We start from the raw sequence: 20,306 nt of genomic DNA, 5'->3' as shown, positions 1-20,306 counted from the left end.
AAATATTTCTGAAGTTCTAAGAAACATTTTGGAATTAACCATTTTAAAATGGGCCAATGTTTTCAAACGATTTGGGGTGCCTCCATTTTGGGGTGTCCAAACGGAGACACCATAAACGGCCTGAGTTTCACAAATTCAGTATTCAGTTCTTTCTGAAAATCAGTCCCCCTCAATGTGTCTCGAGCCAGGCATTGAAAATCACTGGGCACTTTTGAAAATCTTGGCCATGGGCCCAAATTCACTTATCACATGCACCAGTGTAACCTTACTGACATCAGTGGGGTCATTCCTGGCTTAATTAGCATAAGGGGGGAATGAAATCTGCAGCCTTTTGTCAAAGGTTTAAAACAAGTTCTCTCTCCTGAACAAAAGCTTACCTTTTACAAGGCAAAGTTCCAAATGACTATAAATGAGAGGGTATGGGCCCTCCCCTCTCTCCTTACTAATAGCATGGAAATTTATAAAGAGTGAGCTCTGGAATTCTGCCTTTGCCCAAAGTGACTTCCTGATGCTTTGTATAATCCAAGCCATATCATTGTATCAGCAATTTGGGAGACTGTATGGCTTGGGAGAGCTACAGATCCTTTCACCTCTAAATCACCTATTTAGATTCAGAGCAGGTCAGTCGTGACTGAAAGTTACCAACTTAATGTTGTTCCATGCCTATGAAATGGGTAGAGATCTCAGTACAGTGCCTAGTATAGACAAGCATCTACATTGCAGTCAACATCAATCAGCACCCGTGTTCACAGTTTCATCAGGGAGATTGAGATTTCAGTGACTGAGTTCTCTTAGGTCAACTTTGAGGTGTCTTATCCTGAAGTGGTGAACAGATGCTGTTGCGTCCTTATATGCACCTCTTTTCTGGCTAAGACCTCAGACTATCTGACTGTCAATTTTCCAAGCATTAAATTGTTTTGTTTAAGGAAAAACAAACTATATAATCCCCCTTGTCTAGTGCCTTCTCCCTGGCTGGCTCTAGATCGGGGTGGCCAACCTGTGGCTCCGGAGCCACATGCGGCTCTTCAGAAGTTAATATGCGGCTCCTTGTATAGGCACCGACTCCAGGGCTGGAGCTACAGGCGCCAACTTTCCAATGTGCCGGGGGGTGCTCACTGCTCAACTCCTGGCTCTGCCACAGACCCTGCCCCCACTCCACCCCCTCCCCTGAGCCTGTCGTGCCCTCACTCCTCCCTCCTCCCCCCCAAAGCCTCCTGCATGCCACAGCTGATCGGGAGGTGCAGGGAGGGAGGGGAGGCGCTGATTGGCGGGGCTGCTGGTGGGCAGGAGGCGCTGGGAGCCAGGGGTGGGAGCTAATGGGGGGTGACTGGTGATGTGTTACTGTGGCTCTTTGGCAATGTACATAGGTAAATTCTGGCTCCTTCTCAGGCTCAGGTTGGCCACCCCTGCTCTAGATCCTTCCAGGGTGATGTGAACATTTTATTTAGAACACACACATGCTGTGTAGAACCTGTCCAGTCAGTCCTTCCATTTCCTCAGATGGCAATCCCAAATCATTGTGCAGTCTCATCTAGCACAAAGGGTTCTCCCACCTTAAACCTCAGCCTGGAGCTGAGGGACTAAAGAGAGTGTTACCCACCCGAGGCCGGAGATAAGGCGGCAGAAAAGGAAGAATCCATATCCCTGGACGAAGGAGGAGAGGAATGCAAAGGCAGCGTTGATTGCGAGTGATATGATGAGGCATTTCTTCCTTCCCAGTTTATCTGCCAGGCCACCCCAAATGACAGCTCCCACCATCATTCCCAGGTAGACTATCAGCCCTAGAGAAAAGAAAGACAGGGAGCTGAGTGACATCCTCTCACATGTGCAATACAGGGCAATTAGGTCGATGTTGCACAGATATCCAATGTTTGGAGCACTTCCTCACAAATCCCAACCAGCCACCAACCAAGGCCCTGTTAGCAAATATTGAAATACTTCACCAGCCTGAATGCCTGTCACATTCACTTTCTACTTGAGCGAAACAGCACTCTTTGCCAGATACCAGTCAGGCCAAAGTTGCTTCACCAAGTGCTAGTGATGAGCTCATACACACTCATCTGAGAATCAAATTTCTAGGCACTGTAAAGTCAGTCATCAGCTTTCAGGTGGAGTACGCCCTCTGGTGACATCCAAAATGGTACCTCAGGCTACTTCAGAGGGAGTCATCTTATGTCGCTTTTCCAACCCTTGGACACTCAAAGCCCCATGAGTCTGGAGGGACCTGCAATCATTTGTCTAGAAAGTTCCTGGCACATAGTGGGTGCTCTCAGGATACAAAATGATCATTATGAATAATAATATTTTACAAACAGGGTAGGCCCAGCTCTCAAACATAAACCCCTCAGGCAACTGGCTGTTTATTATTTCCAGGAGCTGCTCTCTAGGGAGTCAGTGTGGCTGAGTGGTCTGAGCATGAGGCTAGAGGCCAGGAATGCCTGAATTCTACTCCTGCTTCTGCCACCAATTCATCGGGTGTCCTTGAGTTTGTTGCTCCCAGCCTCAGTGTGCCCATCTGTACAACAGTGATAATGATGCCTGCCTACCAGGGCTGTTATTAGGACTGAGTAATATTATTTTTCTCAGACCCTCCTCTGACTCAATTCCAGGTAACAACAAACACCCGATTTGCTCAGTGAGATCTCATTCCCCCCACCCCCACCACAAAACACCTCAGGAGCGGTCTCATTTGACCAGGCCCGCAGCCTCTCTTCCCTAGCACGTCCCAGGCACATCAGCCAGAGCCAGGCATAAGCAGCTTAGAATGCACGTGTCCCTGCTGTATGCCACTAACTGCACAACGGGAGTCTGACGTCTTATATCTGCTAACCCCGCTCAGTGCAACTGGTGCTGAGGGAGCACAGGGACGGGTGCTGTGTGGCGGTTGATGATAACTCAGGCAACTGGGAGAGGGCAGAAGGAGAGCTAAAGGAATGGAAAATTTCTTTGCAGGTTACATATTTCATTCGAGTGCCCCTTTAAGTATATCACCTCCTTTCCTCTCTGTATTTCGTAGAGACATAGACTTCTGAGACTAGAAGGGACCATTTAGTCTGACCTCCTGAATAACAGACCATAGAATTTCAGCTAGTTACTACTGTATTGATCCCAATGGCGTGTTTGACTAAGGCATATCTGCCTTGATCTGAAGACTTTGAGAGATGGAGAATCCACCACTTCCCTTGGCAGCTTGCTCCAAGGGTTAATTATCCTGGCTGTTAAAAAAGTGTGCCTTATTTCTAACTTGAATTTGTCTGACTTCAGCTTCCAAACATTGGTTCTTCGAAAAGAAAGTTTTAGTGCTGGCTGAAAGTGCTGGATTGAGAAGAAAGAATTGATTCACCCCTGAAACAGGTATTCTGTGCAGTAGCATCCTCACATCCTAGGCACCATGTTCCTCTCAACTCTGTCCTGGAAAGAAGGGCAATTCAGCCTCCAAGACACATTCAGTCCTTGGCCACTCTGCTGATACTACCAACAAAGGGGCCAAATGAGGAGCTAAGTTTTTTATAAGGACACCAGACCAAGTCCTTCCAACTCATCCATGTTCCAACCCCACCTCATTTTTTTTAAGATCCACTGATTTCAGCAAGGAAATAGAATATTCAGATTAAGGGCCCCATCCCGAAGTCTTTTTGCTGGCAAAATGCCCACTCAAGCCAGCAGGCATTTTGCTCATGTAAGGACAGCAGGATCAGATGTTAAGCATTTAAATCTGATTACATACAGTGCGTATCAGTGCCTGAGGGGTTGGAAAAATTGATCAGGTAGAGTTAGATGATTTGTTTAGCTATAAGGAGAGAACATTTGGTGATAAGTCAGTCCAGCAGCAGGCAACCAATGGAGAGAGTCTGGGAATGCAACAAGTCATGGCTTGGTCTGGTTTCCAGCTTTCGGAGCTTTGATTTAACTTTCTCTATTAGCAAATTCCCTATATTAATTCTCTTAATCAATGGAAGATGCAATACAGGAGATGATCGGCCAGGAACAGTTGCCCGAGTGTCTCTTTCAATCATCCCAGAGATGGTGTGGACATGCTTAGACGCTTGGGTCAGGTAGTCATCTGATATCAGTGTTATTCCACTGAAATCAATGTCATTCCACTGACTTACACCAGCTGAGGATGTGGCCCTTCAAGTAGTCCATTTGCTGCTGTGTAACGGTGCTGCTGCTACCCCAACATCCAGGAGTGAAATGTCTGGCGACCAAGTAGATCTTCATCATATGTTCTGCTGGATCTGTAAGCATGCTGAGTCTATGGTGTCCAGGCAGCACCTCCATGAAGAACATTACAGCATCAGCAGCTACATGGCTAATAAATTGGGCATGGGGCCCAAAGCTTCTCCCCAGTGGGTTGTCATCTTCAAGTTATTGAGTCACAGAATAGTTTAGGAGTATCAGGAATGGTATGTTTTATTGGCAATTTCATGTGAGAACCCAAGGACCCACTGGGCCATGGGAGAAAATGGATTTGCAAAGTTACCAAACTGTTTATCTTCCTCTTTTTAATTATTCTCCAAGGAGTGCGAGGCAGAAAACCCAGGGCCAAGTGAAGGGAGGTGAACTGACACAACAGCCTTTCATCCTGCTGACAGATTGGTGATAGAAAACCCAACCAACCAACCAGGACTAAAAAATCAGCCCCAAAACAGAGGTTACTGATTGGACACTGTGAATAACTCAGCAAGCAATGAGCATCCTCAATTCCAGCAGGCATTCTTTTTGGTTCCCAGAGCACTCTCCCTACCTCTGGTGTGCTTTGATCAGCCACTGCAGTAACAGTCCCACCTGTCAATCTTGGAATGGCCCTGATTTTGCGGTTTGCCGTCTCTCTATCTATAAAATTGTCCAGATTACATCAGCCAGTAACATTTTCAAACAGAAAAGGCAAACTAAGCTCCCTTAATTGTGATGCAACACTGCTATCACTGAGCCACTGGTGAAACAGCTAGAGGGAAACCAGCCCAACCCGTCTTGCACCAAGAGTGATGTGCAAACAGATTGGCACTGAGATGCTCATAAGATAAACATGTGGATGGTATCCCGGGTGAAGCTCCATGAGACAAGTCTCTTGATTCCCTGTGACCTCTGTGAGCTGGCACCCAAAGTCAAACACTCCACTGAGCAAGGGGCAAGCACCCACAACTCCTGCTGGAGACAAAGAGATGAAGGTGCTCAGAACCCTCCAACAACCAGCCCACCCCCATTTAGGTGCCTATATATGGTTCAGGGGCCTGATACTGAGAGATTCTGTTATTCTGGGATGTGTTAGGAGTGGCATGTGTAAGATAGGAGGTAATTGTCCCAGCTACTTAGACTGGTGGGGCATCAGCTGGAGTACTGTGTCTAGTTTTGAGCACCACACTTTAAGAAGGATGTCGACAAATTGGAGAGAGTCCGGAGGAGAGCAACAAAAAATGAGAAGTTGTTTGGGAAACATGTGCTATGTTAGTCTAGAGAAGAGAAGGCTGAGGGGGGACATAATAGTCTGCAAATGTCTAAAAGGTTCTTATAAAGAGGACAATGATTAATTGTTCTCCATGTCCACCAAGGGTAGGATTAGAAGCAATTGGCTTTGTTTGCAGCCAGGGAGATTTAGTTTGGCTATTAAGAAAAGGTTTGTAACTGGAAGAATAGCTAAGCACTTGAACAGGTTACCGAGGGAGGATGTGGAATCCCTATCATTGCTGTTTTTTTAAGAACAGGTTAGACAAACACCTGTCAGAGATGGTCTAGATCTACCTAATCCTGCCTCAGCACAGGGGGCTGGACTGCATGACCTCTTGAGGTCCCTTCCAGCCCAACATTTCTATGATTTACAGCCCTGTTTCTAGACCAACGAGGTTCTGGTAAAAGTGTCCTTTCATAGGCCGAGCTAAAGAAAAATTCTGACCCTACAGGGGTTCAGCCCTCACCGTGAGTCAAAGCCTGTCTTCACTGAGAATTACCAGTACTTCTCAGGAACTGGTCCTATGATGTGTAAAACCTCCTGCCAAAAAAAACTTGTCAGTGGGAGACCAGGGAACAGTAATGAACATTCTTGCAATACATAAATGACTTGACTTAAGCCGATGACTGCAGGCACCATTCAACCATTCAGCAGAGGATTGATGGAGGGCAGCATCTGGCACAGTCAACTCCAATATTCTTCTGGATTGTAAATGAGCCTATTTTTTTCTGTGGCATGTGTTAATCAGATCTTGGGAAAGTACATACAACTAAAAACACTGTCATCCCCTAACCAGAGCTGCGAGATTAACTCATAGTGAATTATTTAGTTTTCTTTCTCTGTTCACAGACTTTCCATGACCTAATCATAATTTCCTTTTGTGTATTCATTGTATGAATTTGTTCAACATTTTTTTTCCAATTATTCTTTTTCATTCTGTGGCTTGATCACAAACAGTTCTCTGAGCATATTTGCTATTCAAAATTCCATCCATGTTGATTGGTTAGACAAGTAATAGCGTAAGTAGTTAACACTTGTTCTAACAGGCCACTTCACTTTGACTGGTCCCTTAGAGCAGTGTTTCCCAAACTTGGGACTCCGCTTGTGTAGGGGAAGCTTCCCACAGCTCCCATGGGCCTGGAGCAGTGAACCACGGCCAGTGGGAGCCACGATCGGCCGGACCTGCAGACGCGGCAGGTAAACAAACCGGCCTGGCCCACCAGGGGCTTTCCCTACACAAGTGGCGTCCCGAGTTTGGGAAACACTGCTTTAGAGTATGTGCTAAGTACTTATGCTAAACTATCTGTTGGACCTTGTATGTAGCTGTGACACTCTTAGTACCTTTCCCAGATCCGAAGCAAAGCTCTCTGTAGCTCGAAAGCATGTCTCTCTCACCAACAGAAGTTGGTCCAATAAAATATATTGATATGACCTCACCCATCTTGGCTACAGATATACAGACAGCATGGCAGCCAGAAAAAGTGCACGCACATGGCATGGGAACTCTGGGCCTCTCTCTCCACAAACACAGGCCTCTGCCACGTTCACTAAAATTAGAGATTTGGAAGACACCGCAGCAATACATACAGTACCCAAAATCATAATGAAGGCGAATTTCCAGGGGCTGCCATGTGGGTTAGGACTTTTACACTAGCTCCTGGGAGACACTCTAATCCCACAAACTGGAGCAGCTCTGATTCCATCCAGGAGAGGGAAGTGGCAACGCATGCTGGGCATGTGGGTTGGTGTGTCACAGTCACCTATCCGGCCGATAAGCCTGGCCAACAGAATAAGGGATGTTCATGCAGCACCACTAAGCCCACGTTCCTGCACCCAGATTAAAAATGAATGATCAGGCAGGGTTGTTTTCTGCAGAGAAAATCCAGGTTGGCAGCTGTTCATCCAAAGCTTCTTAAAAACAACAAAAACAAAAATGAATCTGATCAGGAGGCGGTTGCTGCATTCTAACCTCCAAGACTCCTTTCTTGTAGCCAGTGATCTATTATTATTATAACTGGATATCCCGACTGAGGGCGTGAGAGCCAGGTGCCCAGCCCTGGGGGGGTATTTGTTATTCAGCAGCAGCCGCCCAGCTCAGAGTGAATAAGCAACTGCTCCAATACTCTGGATATTTTGTGGACGTCCCCATTGGTTATAAAATGTCTGACTCAGCCATTTGGACTGAAGCAAATGCTGCTTCCTCTCTTTCTGCAAACAAGAGACCCGGTGGACTTCAGGGCTTCGTTAGAGGAGTGATAATATTGAGGGAGATCCACAGTTCTACAAAAACTCCAGGACTCTAGTATCTTGCCCCGATGCTCTCATTTCCTTCTTTTATTTAACAAAGAAGCTGATCCCGTATTAGCCTGTGTGACGCAGAAGCAGATATTGAGGTGGTTTGTGCACCACAGCTGGTGACCACAGACACATTGCAGGTGCAAACTTGTCAGTCTGCAACAATGTCTGCATCTTGCATGCGCTCTTTATTGGCATCCTTTGCTCCCCAAGGGCTGAACTGAGGCTCATCGCCCTAGTGCCTCAGGATGTCATCTAAGGGAGTAGAGAGGCTACTGTGCAGGCAAGAGTGGAGGAGACTTGTCGTCAGGCCTCCTTGGGCCAAATCCTGGTTTCCGAACTCCAGTGCACAGATGTCAATTTAGGCAACAGCAGTTCTCCGACCAAGTTGAAGGTACTCAGCTCCAGGAAGGAGAGAAGGGCAAACATTTGTTCACAGGTGTATCTTTGCTTGGTTTGGGGCCAGAGCAGGATTTGGCCGATAGTGTTATTTCTAATCAATGATAGGATTTGAATTAATTGCACTGCTGGTGTCAGGGAGACAGGGAGATGCAGAGAGTGTAGTGCTCTGATTTTAAAGTCACTGCAGACTGGCAGCTTTATAGGGGGGGGATGTTAAAGGGGCAACAACTGCACATGAAGAAGCAGCTCAAGAAAGAGCCTGGAACTGCTATTGTAGATGAAGAACAGTTCAGATTCTGAGCTCAGGAACCCAAGCTAAAGGTGAGCCTCAAGATTATGTCTCTGTGATACAGCATTTGTTAAGATGAGTTCTATGTAAGGTGCATTAAAGCTGTTGATTAGTGTTGCAAAACATAACTCAGTGGAAGTGGCTTCTATTTAGTAAAAAAATGTCTGAAACTGAGTCTTGTAAAGCAGTGGCAATGGGCAAGCCAGCCCCTAAAACCTTCAGACAATCAAGATCTGCAGCCATCACTTCAGTGACTATCAGAGGCGAACCACTTCACTGGTTTCCGAGGCACTGGTGATCAGTTACAGTAGAACCCACTCCACAGCTGAAATGAAATCAAGGGAATGATTTATTATGATGGACAGTTGGTGGGGGGGTCCTTTTGTGAAGACTACACGTCCCAGCCAACATCAGAAAACCTTCATTTGGGCAACTGCACTAAAACACGCCACCAGTAAGTGCCAGAACAAGTACAGGAAAGAAAATTTGTCAATAGCAATTTTCCTGGATGGATATCCTACAATAATGAATGATATTCATCATTTACTATTCTTTTCCAAAATGTGCTCCATGTTGGGGGAGTTGTGCAGGAGGCCAGTTACAGAAAGGGGTACATGATTTGGATGAGGCTACAGAAAGAAGATCACCAGTTTTGTAAAAGATACAAAACGGAAAGAAAAGCAAGTAAGGATGAGAGCAGCCAGAATCCAAAGGAATCACAGCTACTTAGGTGACTGAGCAAATGAGGATCAGCCTCAACAAAGGTACAGTCATTAATTAGTCTGTGCAGAAGAAACCAACCTGGGGAATGATAGCCTAGTGGGACTGTCATCCAGAGTGCTGTGCACAAAAGGGATTCGGGGATTACTGATCATTGAAATCATGGACCCTGTGCATATACACTGCAGCCAAAAAGGCAAATTAGATACTGATGAAGGGGATATAAAGAGGTAATACTGTTACTTTCTAAAACCATTGTGTGTTAAATCCCTTCTGGAATATTGTGAGCACGGTCCCACAGCAACAATTCTATTACCACCAAAAGGAAACAAGCGTGATATTAGGTCAGGGGTCGGCAACCTTTGGCACGCGGCTTACCAGGGTAAGCATCCTGGCGAGCTGGCCAGTTTGTTTACCTGCCGCGTCTGCAGATTTGCTGCTCCAGGCCAATGGGGGCCATGGGAAACGGCGCGGGCCGAGGGATGTGCTGGGCACGGCTTCCCGCGGCCTCCATTGGCCTGGAGCGGCAAACCGCGGCCAGTGGGAGCTGCAATCAGCCGAACCTGCGGACGCGGCAGGTACACAAACCGACCTGGTCTGCCAGGGTGCTTACCCTGGCGAGCCACGTGCCAAAGGTTGCCGACCCCAGTATTAGGTATTGGAAATCTAAATAATAAGCAATACTGGACAAAATAATTTGATCAGATTTTGAAACTAAATTCCTTCTGCTGTATTCTTCCTGGTTTTTGTCTTCATAGAATATTCTAAGGTACAAATTTACTGTCAGGAATGTCCAATGTTATGAAAATATAAAAGAATATTCATTGGAAACAAATTTTGAATTTGGAAATATGAGAGTTCACACCAGAAACCTAATTCCAAAAGTTCTGGTCATCCAGCCAAGGACAGAAGTATACAGTGTGACCTAAGCAAAACTAACCAAAGAAGCACAGATGTTGCGTATTAAATGTAACAGCTGTCAAGCAATTTAGAGAACAATCATTATTTGCAGCCATTATTCTGTGACTAATATAAAATAATGAATACATGCGAGAAAAATGCAATCTGCTCAGAAAATATTTGTCCAAAAAAAGAGGTGAAATTCAAAGACTAAACTCTTGGTTATGAATAATTCAACCAGCTGTAGCTATGCAGAAAAGGTAAAGGCATTGGGTTTGTTCCCATTGAAAAAGAAGAAAACTTTGAGGTGCCATCATCAAAGTTTCCAAATTAAGAAATTCTTTTGGCTTCTGTTGAAATTCCATCACCTGTGTTATGCAGGAGGTCAGACTAGATGATCACAATGGTCCCTTCTGGCCTTAAACTCTGTGAATAAAGAAGGACGGATACAATACTATGCTATGCTAAGTGCTTATTAATGTATTATTACTATTATTATAATATTCCAACAAAGTTGTTAAAGACAAACTGTCCTAGTTTCAGAAATCAAAAGACATAAGGTAAAATTTTCAAAATTACCAAAGTGCCTTAGGTTCCTAAGGGCCAAAATATATACTGCAGCCAAATGGGTACAAATGGGACTTTGGCTTTTAAGTCTCGTTGGAAGTCAATGGGATGTAGGCTCTTCAGTCAAGTAGGGGCTTTTGAAAATTTTACCTATGGTCCTAAGGACCTGGGAATAAATGGGGAACTCAGGCAGAATGATTGCACTCAACGGAGTAACATTCCCTGGAGTAGATTTGGTCTTACAGAAGATTGGGGGCAGGGGGCAGGGTACATTGAACATCTGGAAGATGTGAATAAAATAGACGAACAAAAGGCAGGTATGTTGGGTCAGATGGCCTTTTCGCTTCCTGATATTTCCTATGTGCTTTTGCTTGTAGGACAGTTGCTGCTTTATCTATAGATCTCACTGCCCTGGCAAATGGCAATCAAATGATACAGAAAGAAAATTCCCATTGGTTCATATAGCATTTGCTTTGTTGAATAAACAGAAGTAGAGATAGCTCACCTACCATTTAAAATGACTTACCCTATGAGTTAAAAAATGAGTCACCACACCTAAAATAATAACAATGGGATTTTCCTATTCAAAGAGAAGGGGGGGGGGACATATATACACTAGCTGTGTGAGTGATCTATGGCTTCTGGAGATTCTGCAAAGTCAAAGCAAAAGGTGGCTTTAGGAACCCACAGAATCTTCGAACGTGGCATTGAAAATGCGCGCTGAATATTTCACCGGGTGCTGCCAGCACAGAAAGTGGGTGGGTGTTTGCGCTCAGTGTCTTTCAAAGTACCCCCACGGGTTTTGTCCATCAATTTAAAATTCATAGCACCATCTGGTTCCCCCCCCCTTCTCCCTCACACCTAGTCCCTCTGCTAAACTGAAGTCTTCAATAGAGGAAGCCAAATTAATCCTTTGCCATTAAATGAAAAGCTGTTCATTTTGGCTCACGTCAGATAAAATTACTGCTGTGTTTACAAATGAGGAGACAATCATCACACTGCACCAAGCTCTACCTTTGCAGCTAGATAGAGCACCAGAGGTGCAAATACTGCAAAGAAGATATTGGCCAACACTGACTGGAATATTGGCTGTGTTTGTGCCTCTTTCGTGCCTGCCGATTCTAATGAACTTGCAGGCAGAAATGTTGCAGAAAATCTTAAGAAAAATATTACAGAATATTCATGAGAAGCAGATTTGGGTCAAAAGCATGAACAGCGGCACCAAAAAACTGATTCTAAGTGTCCAGCTACACAACAAGCTTAACCACAGCAGTGCAAAGTTTTCTGGCTTGGTTAAGAGCATCTGTGATCTAACGTGGTTGCTTGCAGCATTGTCAGGACAGTATACTTACGGAGATACGTTCATAAATCATGTGACGGCCTAAGTCATATGCTGCCTGGTTAGGTTTGTAGGCCCAAGGCACAGAAGAGGGTGGGCCATCAGTAGGGCCCTACCAAATTCACAGCCATGAAAAACGTGTCACGGACCATGAAATCTGGTCTTTCGTGTGCTTTTACTCTATACTATACAGATTTCATGGGGAGAGACCAGCGTTTCTCAAATTGGGGGTCCTGACCCAAAAGGGAATTGCAGGGGGTCACAAGGTTATTTTAGAGGGTCACGGTATTGCCACCCTTACTTCTGTGCTGACATCAGAGCTGGGTGGCATACTATACCATACTACCCTTACTTCTGCTCTGCTCCTGCTGCCAGAGCTGGGTTCCCGGCCAGCAGCTGCCACTCTCCAGCTGCCCAGCTCTGAAGGCAGCACCACCACCAGCTACAGCGCAGAAGTAAGAGTAGCAGTACTGCAACCCCCCCCTGCAATAACCTTGCAATCTCCCCTGAACTCCTTCTTGGGGCAGGACCCCTACAATTAAAACTCCATGAAATTTCAGATTTATATAGCTGAAATCATGAAATTTACCATTTTTTAAATCCTATGACCATGAATTTAACCAAAATGGACCGTGAATTTGGTAGGACCCTAGGCTTCAGGGAGACATTCATGGGTTTACATATGTTTAGCCAGAAAAAATGTGAGTGGTAAGAAGATACTGAATTCTCTCGAGATGATAATTAGGATTCATTGAAACAACAGGTAAATAATGACAGAGACAAAGCTGTTGGGCCAGTATATGTTTCAAAGGGATAATAAACCCTGATATTCACCAAAGCAAAGGCCAGTGTATTGTTACATAATCCATTTTAAACCAACTCACACAGCTAGGCTTGAATTCCTATCTACCTGCATAAATTACCAGCAGACTTTTTAATTTTGGCTCTAACATTCTAAACAGGAGATCGGAGTAAAAGTCCAGAGGATAGTATTATATTTAAATTATTACTATTAATTTGTAGAAAGAAAGGGCAGCTTTGTACCTAAAAGCTCTGAAGTCTGTTCTCAGCACTGATGTGGACTCTTTTGCAGCCTTGTACAAATCACTCAGTTTCTCCTTGTCTCAGTTTCCTCTTCTGTAAAGTGATGACAATAAGCCTACTTCACTGGGGATATGCAAAGCTTAAACTATTTGAGCTCCTCATAGGAAAGGTGCTAACTATGTAAGTGAAAGATATTATTATGCATCTTTTATAGTATTTATACACTTACTGCCCTGTGTGAATAACTGATAATATTAACCCCCTGAGATGCTAGTAATAGCAATAATGAATGCAGGGCTGGCTCTAGGCACCAGCGCCCCAAGCCTTTTCAAGGTGTGGCATTCGAGCGCTTGGGGTGGTACTCCGTAGGGGTTTTTTTTGCTTCAGCGGTGGCACTCCGGCTTCTTTTTTTTGCTTGGGGAGGCAAAAAACCCAGAGCCGGCCCTGAATGAATGCACATAGTACCTCCAATCAATATGTATGCATTGAAGGTATAATCTGATTGGTTGATATTCCTCCAGATGCCAGTATTGCTCACTTTTCAAGTGAATAGAAACTTACTGACTCACCACAGACCTGTTTTCAGCCAGTCATGAGGCAGGCATTTTCTCATCTGTTGCAGTGGATTTAATACATTTAATTTATTTATTTATTATTATTATTATTATCATTTTATTTATTACAGCATCAGACTCAGCTAAAGCAGAAATGTCTGGTGAATAAGTGGAAATAACCTGGTGAGAAATTAGCAAACTTCTCAGCCCACAAAATTTTAAAAATAAATGCCATCAATGTGCTAAAATATTCACTGCTGTGGGTGTGGGTTTTTAATTTCCCCAGCACTTATCTTTGAAATAACATTTCACATCAAGGGAAAACCCAAATACTTGTTCTTTACCATTAGGAATAACTGGGGTTAAAACAGCTGTTCATTTGCATCTGAAGTAGAACTGTTTATTTTCAGCACAACATTGAAATGTTTTATGAAATCTCAGAGGTGTCACATGGATTTCTCACATTTCAAGAAACTCTATGGGCATTTGTTTGTTTGCAGTTTTTACTCAAGCTGACTGTAATTTTGGTAAATTTTCCACTTTTTCTGAAGGGGGAAAAACATGGAAAACACCAGGGGCGCTGGAACAATTTTTATAGTGCAGGTTTTGACAGCCCTTGAACCAAACTGTAAACCCTATATATAATGGAAACCACTTCAAGCCAGGGGGTGCAGCAGCATCCCCTGCACCCCCAGTTCCAGCACCTCTGCAAAACACTGGGACTTAAAGGCAAAACATCCTTTCGGCAAAAGCCAAAGTTCACCAATTTAGGCAGCGCCACTTTTAGCTCTTGCCATTTGTCTGTCTTCTTTTCTTAAATGGTTTGATTATTTCTCCTGTTCATTTTCCATTCGCCCACTCCCCTCCACCCATGACCAAGAGAGCGAGAGTCACTTTCATATGTGCAAACATTAGCCGCTGCCTGGAAGCAACCTTAGCTCTGTCTGGAATGACCTAATCATGTTTCCTTAGCAAAAATCTGCCTAGAACAGTCACCAGAGAATAAATATGAACCCTTGTGCTGATTCTATTTGTATGTAGATAGTAACTCCTGCGTATATAATGACCCAGGGGCCATGGTAATTTGAGTGAAAGCCATGCCCACTCTCATCAAACCTCTGCTCATTTCTCAGAGACACACTCTTGCAGATTATCACTGCACATTAGGCACAGATTGAGTCAAAAGAGTTCTTTGATTGCTACCATTATTCTGACAAGTCAGTCTATAAGTATCCTTGAACCTTGAGCGTTAACAAGACTAATTTGCCAGAGTACAACCCCTCGAACATCAAAGAATTAGAATACCCAGAAGGAAATGAGCCTGTGGCAGAAGCTCTGGGCATCGTGAATAGGTTTGGCTACTGCCTCCTTTTTTGAGTAGTTGGTGTGTGGCCAGAGAAATTGAGCCAGGAAAGGTTCTGAGGAAGCTTATTTTTTTGTATCCATCATTAGCACCTTTATAGTTCTCCTCTTCAGGTGCTAAGCTCCAGCTGTGCCTGCTCTAACATGCCATACCCTCCCTGGGTGCTCAGAAGAGGAGAAATCCTACACCACGGACACAGAACCCTCCAGAGCCAGAGGGTATTTGTGTCATTGAGTATTCATTATTCCTACTCCTGCACATCTCTGCAGGATAAGTGTTTGCTAAGCCATTCTTAGCACAATTCCTTTTCACACCGATTTATCTCAGGCTACATCTACACTACAGGGGGGAATCGATTTAAGATACGCAAATTCAGCTACGTGAATAGCGTAGCCGAATTCGACCTATCACAGCCGACTTACCCCGCTGTGAGGACCGCGGCAAAATCGACCTCCACGGCTTCCTGTCGACGGTGCTTACTCCCACCTCCGCTGGTGGAGTAAGAGCGTCAATTAGGGGATCAATTGTCGCGTCCCAACGGGACGCGATAAATCGATCCCCGAGAGGTCGATTTCTACCTGCCGATTCAGGCAGTAGTGTAGACCTAGCCTCAGAGCCCTAGAATCCAAGCCGACTCCTCCTACATGCATTAAGCCTGCTGCAGGAGGGAAACCACGACAGTTGAGACGACATAAGCCAAACCTTTTTTATTTAAAAAAAAATGACCTGGATCTGAGAGCCTCTTCCTGTCCCACATCAACCAGTAGCAGTAGGGAAATACTCCACTTTCCTCTGCACCTCCCTTATCTGGCTCTTCATTGAGCTGCACCAGCCTCAAGCTCTGAAAACAAGCTCCGAAATCTGACTCCCCAAACAACTAGGAAAGGGGTGCGGGACAACTGCAAAAAGGCCCCTTTTAGCCTTAAAGAGCACTCCCAGTGAGAAGGAACTAGGAGGAAAATGCCATCCCCCTTCATTAAAAATTGCAGGCAGATGAACCTGACCTGGTCTATAAGCGGTAATTGGATAAACGTGCAAAAAGTTTGCTTGCCTAGCCAAGCTCACTCTGTGAGCATTGAGTCAGGTAAGTATTGGGTTGGGAAAAACAGAAGAACAAGCTTCCTCGTGAGACTTCTGGTACTCTCTCACTCTGGATGGGCCAGTAATGCTTCAAAGATATTTGGGTGGGGGGGACATATCAGTGCTTCTGACTCTGGTGCATGTTAGACTGAGCTCCACCAAGATAGACATTTCTAGGGTCAGATTTTTAAAATAAAGGGCCCGTTGTTCAAAGGTTCCCACCACTCAACATGCTGAAAATCTGGCCAGAAGCCTCCCAATGGGAGCTGCTGAAAATCTGACCCTGAACTCTTTTGACATTTTGGCCCTAGAAAATTGAATAAGCTTTCGGAGTGTGTGGGGAGACTAATTAGCTAAATAAATAAATGCCCAGCCCCCAAGTCCAGCTGATGTACAATTAGTGCAGGACTTGGGAGTGGGACTGGAGAGAGAAAGGTGGCTCTGAGCTAAGCTACACCAGCCAGAGAGGTCCTTATAAGGGCAGCTGTCTGTTCCCTTTGTACTGCTAAAGTGGCATATGGGGGATTGATCTAACTCAATCTTTCAAGTTAATTTCAGTTGGGGTAAACTGGCTGGGATCACAGGCCAGGATATAAGCTACAAGCCCAGGAGATTTCTCACCACCACTATAGATGCACACACTACCCAACCATCCCAATTCAGATCAAGCCTGGATTCCTAGGGGCCTGGGAAAGTCTATATCTTATTTGAGTTTTCAGGAAAAAGTTATTTTATCCAAACTATTCCACTCAACTTCAATCTCAGTTAAAATAAATAAACCTTTGCTTAATGCCCAAGGAGACAGGTCAGGAGTGAAACCAAGTGCATATTGTTACAGGTTGACTCTTTAATCTCATGTGGGACATTAAATTCATTCCCCAGATTTAGGAGGAATCCTCCATAGGCTACTTTGGATCCAGTACACATTAGCAAACAGCTTCAGCTAAGAAATGACTGCACAGCTTCTCTGCTAATTAGGACTTTGGGCAAAGAGACATGGAGTCTGGACAAAGAGAAGAACATTAGTGAGAAGGGCAGCATCAGCGGAGACAATGTGGCAGCTTGCAAATTGCTCTGGAGGCCTAAGATCAGCAGCGGCAGAACACTGAGGCGTGGGGGGAAGGTACATGATAAGAAAAGAGACCTACACAGGCACCAAGAATAGAACTGAGCTGCAGCCACCTCTGCCTCTGGATGGAGAAAATAAAAAGCCAGTTGATGCATAACGTTTCCTGGTTTTATGAGTGTTAAACCAGATAGAGCTAAATCCTGTACTTCTTACGCAGATGAAATTCCCATTGATTTTGGTGGGCATTTTACCTGAGTAAGGAGTGCAGAACCGAGCCCTTATAGATCAGCAGGTTGTTATTTCAGATAGGCCTTTCAGTCCACTTGCACCATACCAACCACTGAGGAAGCAGAATCCTATCAGTCAAGGAGCTTTCAATTCAAAGATACACACAATACAATGCAGGTTCATACTGAGCTGACTGGACAAAAGTTGGACTTCCTACCAAACCATGCAGTTTGAGGTTTGATTAATATTGACTAGACTTCCCGGGAAAATGAGGTTTTTAGGAGAGATTTAAAAGAGGAGAAAAGATAGGGATGGAGTTGCAGGCATAAGGGGTAGCACCGAGGAAGGGATACCTGTGAAAACCTGAAGCTGTATCACCGGATGGAAAGGAAATGCACCAACTAGATGCTCCGTTGTTCAGTAGCCCCCAGGTGACAGAGAGAGAGAGAGACGACTCAAAACTGTTACAAATGCCTCCAATTTATACTAACACTGATTCCAGCTGGTAACTCTATAAAGCTCACTGAGACTTTGCAGAATTTCGGCTATCATCACGCTGGGAATGGATTCGCAGTGGAGAGGAAAGAAAGATGCAAGGAATCAGAGACATTCCATTGTGATTAGACTGTCCTTTAGGGTGTTTAGATGAAACTCTTTCCATTTCCCGACCCTAATCTAGCACTGGTCCCCTCATTACCCTTCGGAACGCTCTGCGACTGTCAGTGTGAGAGCTGTCGTTTCTGCAGATCCTGCTATCTGAAGGAACCTTTCTGTGTCTCTCCACAAAAAATAACATTTAGTCAAAAACTGAATTTTCCAAAAAATGTTGCAGCAAGCCCTGCCCAAGAGTGCTCTTCTCTGCAGAGAAGCCCTGTGTCTCTTGTCTTCCTTCCTAGGTCTCTCCTCATTCTCATCTATCCATTCCTCTTCAAGTCTGATCAGAAAGTTTCTCTTTCCCCCGCATTTCTATGCCACTCAGCTACCACAGTGAAGGGCATTAGATTAGATTTGATTAGATAGGAGACTCCCGTACATAAGAAAATATGTCTAAGGGAAGCTCACCCTCCTGTGAATGGAAATGAACTGGGATGGAGGCAGATACACAGAAATGATCCTCTGGGACATAGGTTCTGCTCACCCACTTAACAGTTTAATATACAGTTAAACTGACTCATCTATATTAGGCTCCATCAGACCTGTTTTGTGAACTTCTCATTACAGTTGAGCTACTAAAAGGGTTGAAATCTAGTTCCCTGGGTGCTCGGATTGGGAATGTCTCCATGCATGTTTGTCCTTTACACAAGTCTAATATTTTTGTATAAATAAACCTGCTCTCTGGAAACTGCAGACTAGGCTGCCTGGCAGAGGAGGTAATTCAAGTTGAGGTGCCAGGTTTGTCCTGGGCTGTGAGTACAGGAGCTGTGAGCACATTTGGCAGCTGGGTAAGGGCATGATTCCATTATATTGCTCTTGAGAAGCCCCGTTCTCATCAGCACATGGAAGGGCATGGACAGGGTCTGGAATCAGCTCCATCTAGCCATCCTCAGCCCCACGAGAGTGAGTCAGGATGGGGAAAATGGGGGGGATCGTGAATGAACCCACCCTATGGAATAAGCTATGTTTGAATCCATCCCGGCTGCATAATGTCTGAAGGAAGGCTTTTCAGTGGTACTTACCTAGCATCCCTTTGTTTGAGCTGGACAAGCACATATCCTTCTCAGCACTGGGCAGAACAAAGCCAACCACAAACACCTCCACCCCATCCGCCATCAGTGCCAAGCCTAAAACAAAGAAGAGCATCCACTGGAAGCGCCCATGGCCACACTCCTCGATGATGTTTTCATACTGGTGGGCAAGCTGTTCCTCATCCTCCATCCGCTCGGCTATGAGCTCAGCCTTGTCTCTAAACTCATCGGCCATGGCAGGGGCTTTCTTCTTCTGTTTGCCCTTAATGTCATCTGGGTGAGGGATGCCCTGGTACTCTCCTTCATAGACCTCATCTTCCTCATCATGGCCTTCCGTGGCATCGCTCTGGGCATCCTCTTCTTGGGTCCCATCATGGTAATAGCCATCTGAAGGTGCATAGTTGCCATCCTGATACCGGTAGTCATCTGACACCTGGTTCACCTCTCTAGCTATGTCCTTAGCCCCTTGATACAGATTTGCGTTGTTTCTATACCGATCATCCATTCTGAGTATATACTTCTACACACAGTATAGCGCGGTGTGTATAATCTTGAATATAGTTGCGTGTTTATTTATTTGTGCAATCTCTGCTACTAGCTACACAAACATAACTTCCCTCTGATCTGGAATCTGATGCGCAGTGCACTGAGCTGGCTGTAAAATTTCAGGGGGGAGTTTCTTACAGGGTTTTTGGTAACGTTTCAGGTTTGAGCTAGACTTTGTTGACTTGCTTCTTTCAGTAGGAGGGAAGGTGTAGTTGGGTCTGTTGACTGGAGATCTGTGAGGGATCAGGAACTTTGTACAACCAGGAGCTAGGACGACTTGGCAGGTTGCTCTTTTTTCTGATCCATTGTGCTGATGAAGGTCATGCCCTGAGAAAGAAAGAGAAACAGCGATGAGACAATATTGAGTTGAGAGGAGAAAGGCAGTGAGTGAAATAGACAACATTGCTAACACACTCTTTTATATCTGAAGGGTGAAAAAAGGAGATGGAACATTCAGAGACTGTTATTGCACCTTCTAAAGGGAGGCATGTAAAGGCTATCAGATGGGTTGGAGACCATGATTACTCTACTGATGTCCCAACTTGTGGCTGATACTGTCTTGAATCAGAGTATGTCATTCCTAGAAGGCCGCAGCATTTGTTTCCGTAGAGGACATCATGGTAATGAGTGGTGCTGATTGATCAATGCCTTTAAGTCACTAGAGCAGTGTTTCCCAAACTTGGGACGCTGCTTGTGTAGGGAAAGCCCCTGGCGGGCCGGGCCGGTTTGTTTACCTGCCCCATCCACAGGTCCAGCGGATCGCGGCTCCCACTGGC

The 20,306-nt window shown here is 45.0% G+C and overlaps 1 protein-coding gene across 2 annotated transcripts in view; it reads right to left on the bottom strand.

Annotated features, from left to right (window-relative positions):
- The window catches only part of SV2B (synaptic vesicle glycoprotein 2B), a 104,908-nt gene that overhangs the window by 25,049 nt on the left and 59,553 nt on the right, over window positions 1-20,306 (bottom strand). For both annotated transcript variants that reach the window (XM_034784577.1, XM_034784579.1), the window contains exons 2-3: window positions 18,976-19,857; window positions 1,601-1,781 (exon numbers count right to left, since the gene is read on the bottom strand). In XM_034784577.1, coding sequence (XP_034640468.1) covers window positions 1,601-1,781; window positions 18,976-19,489 — 695 coding nt within the window. In that variant the 5' untranslated portion in view covers window positions 19,490-19,857. The remainder of the gene's footprint in view (window positions 1-1,600; window positions 1,782-18,975; window positions 19,858-20,306) is intronic.

Source organism: Trachemys scripta, chromosome 10 (genome assembly GCF_013100865.1).
Source record: "Trachemys scripta elegans isolate TJP31775 chromosome 10, CAS_Tse_1.0, whole genome shotgun sequence".
NCBI classification, from domain to species: domain Eukaryota; kingdom Metazoa; phylum Chordata; order Testudines; family Emydidae; genus Trachemys; species Trachemys scripta.
Note: the sequence above shows the minus strand (reverse complement) of the source record. Positions and strands in the feature narration are given on the sequence as shown.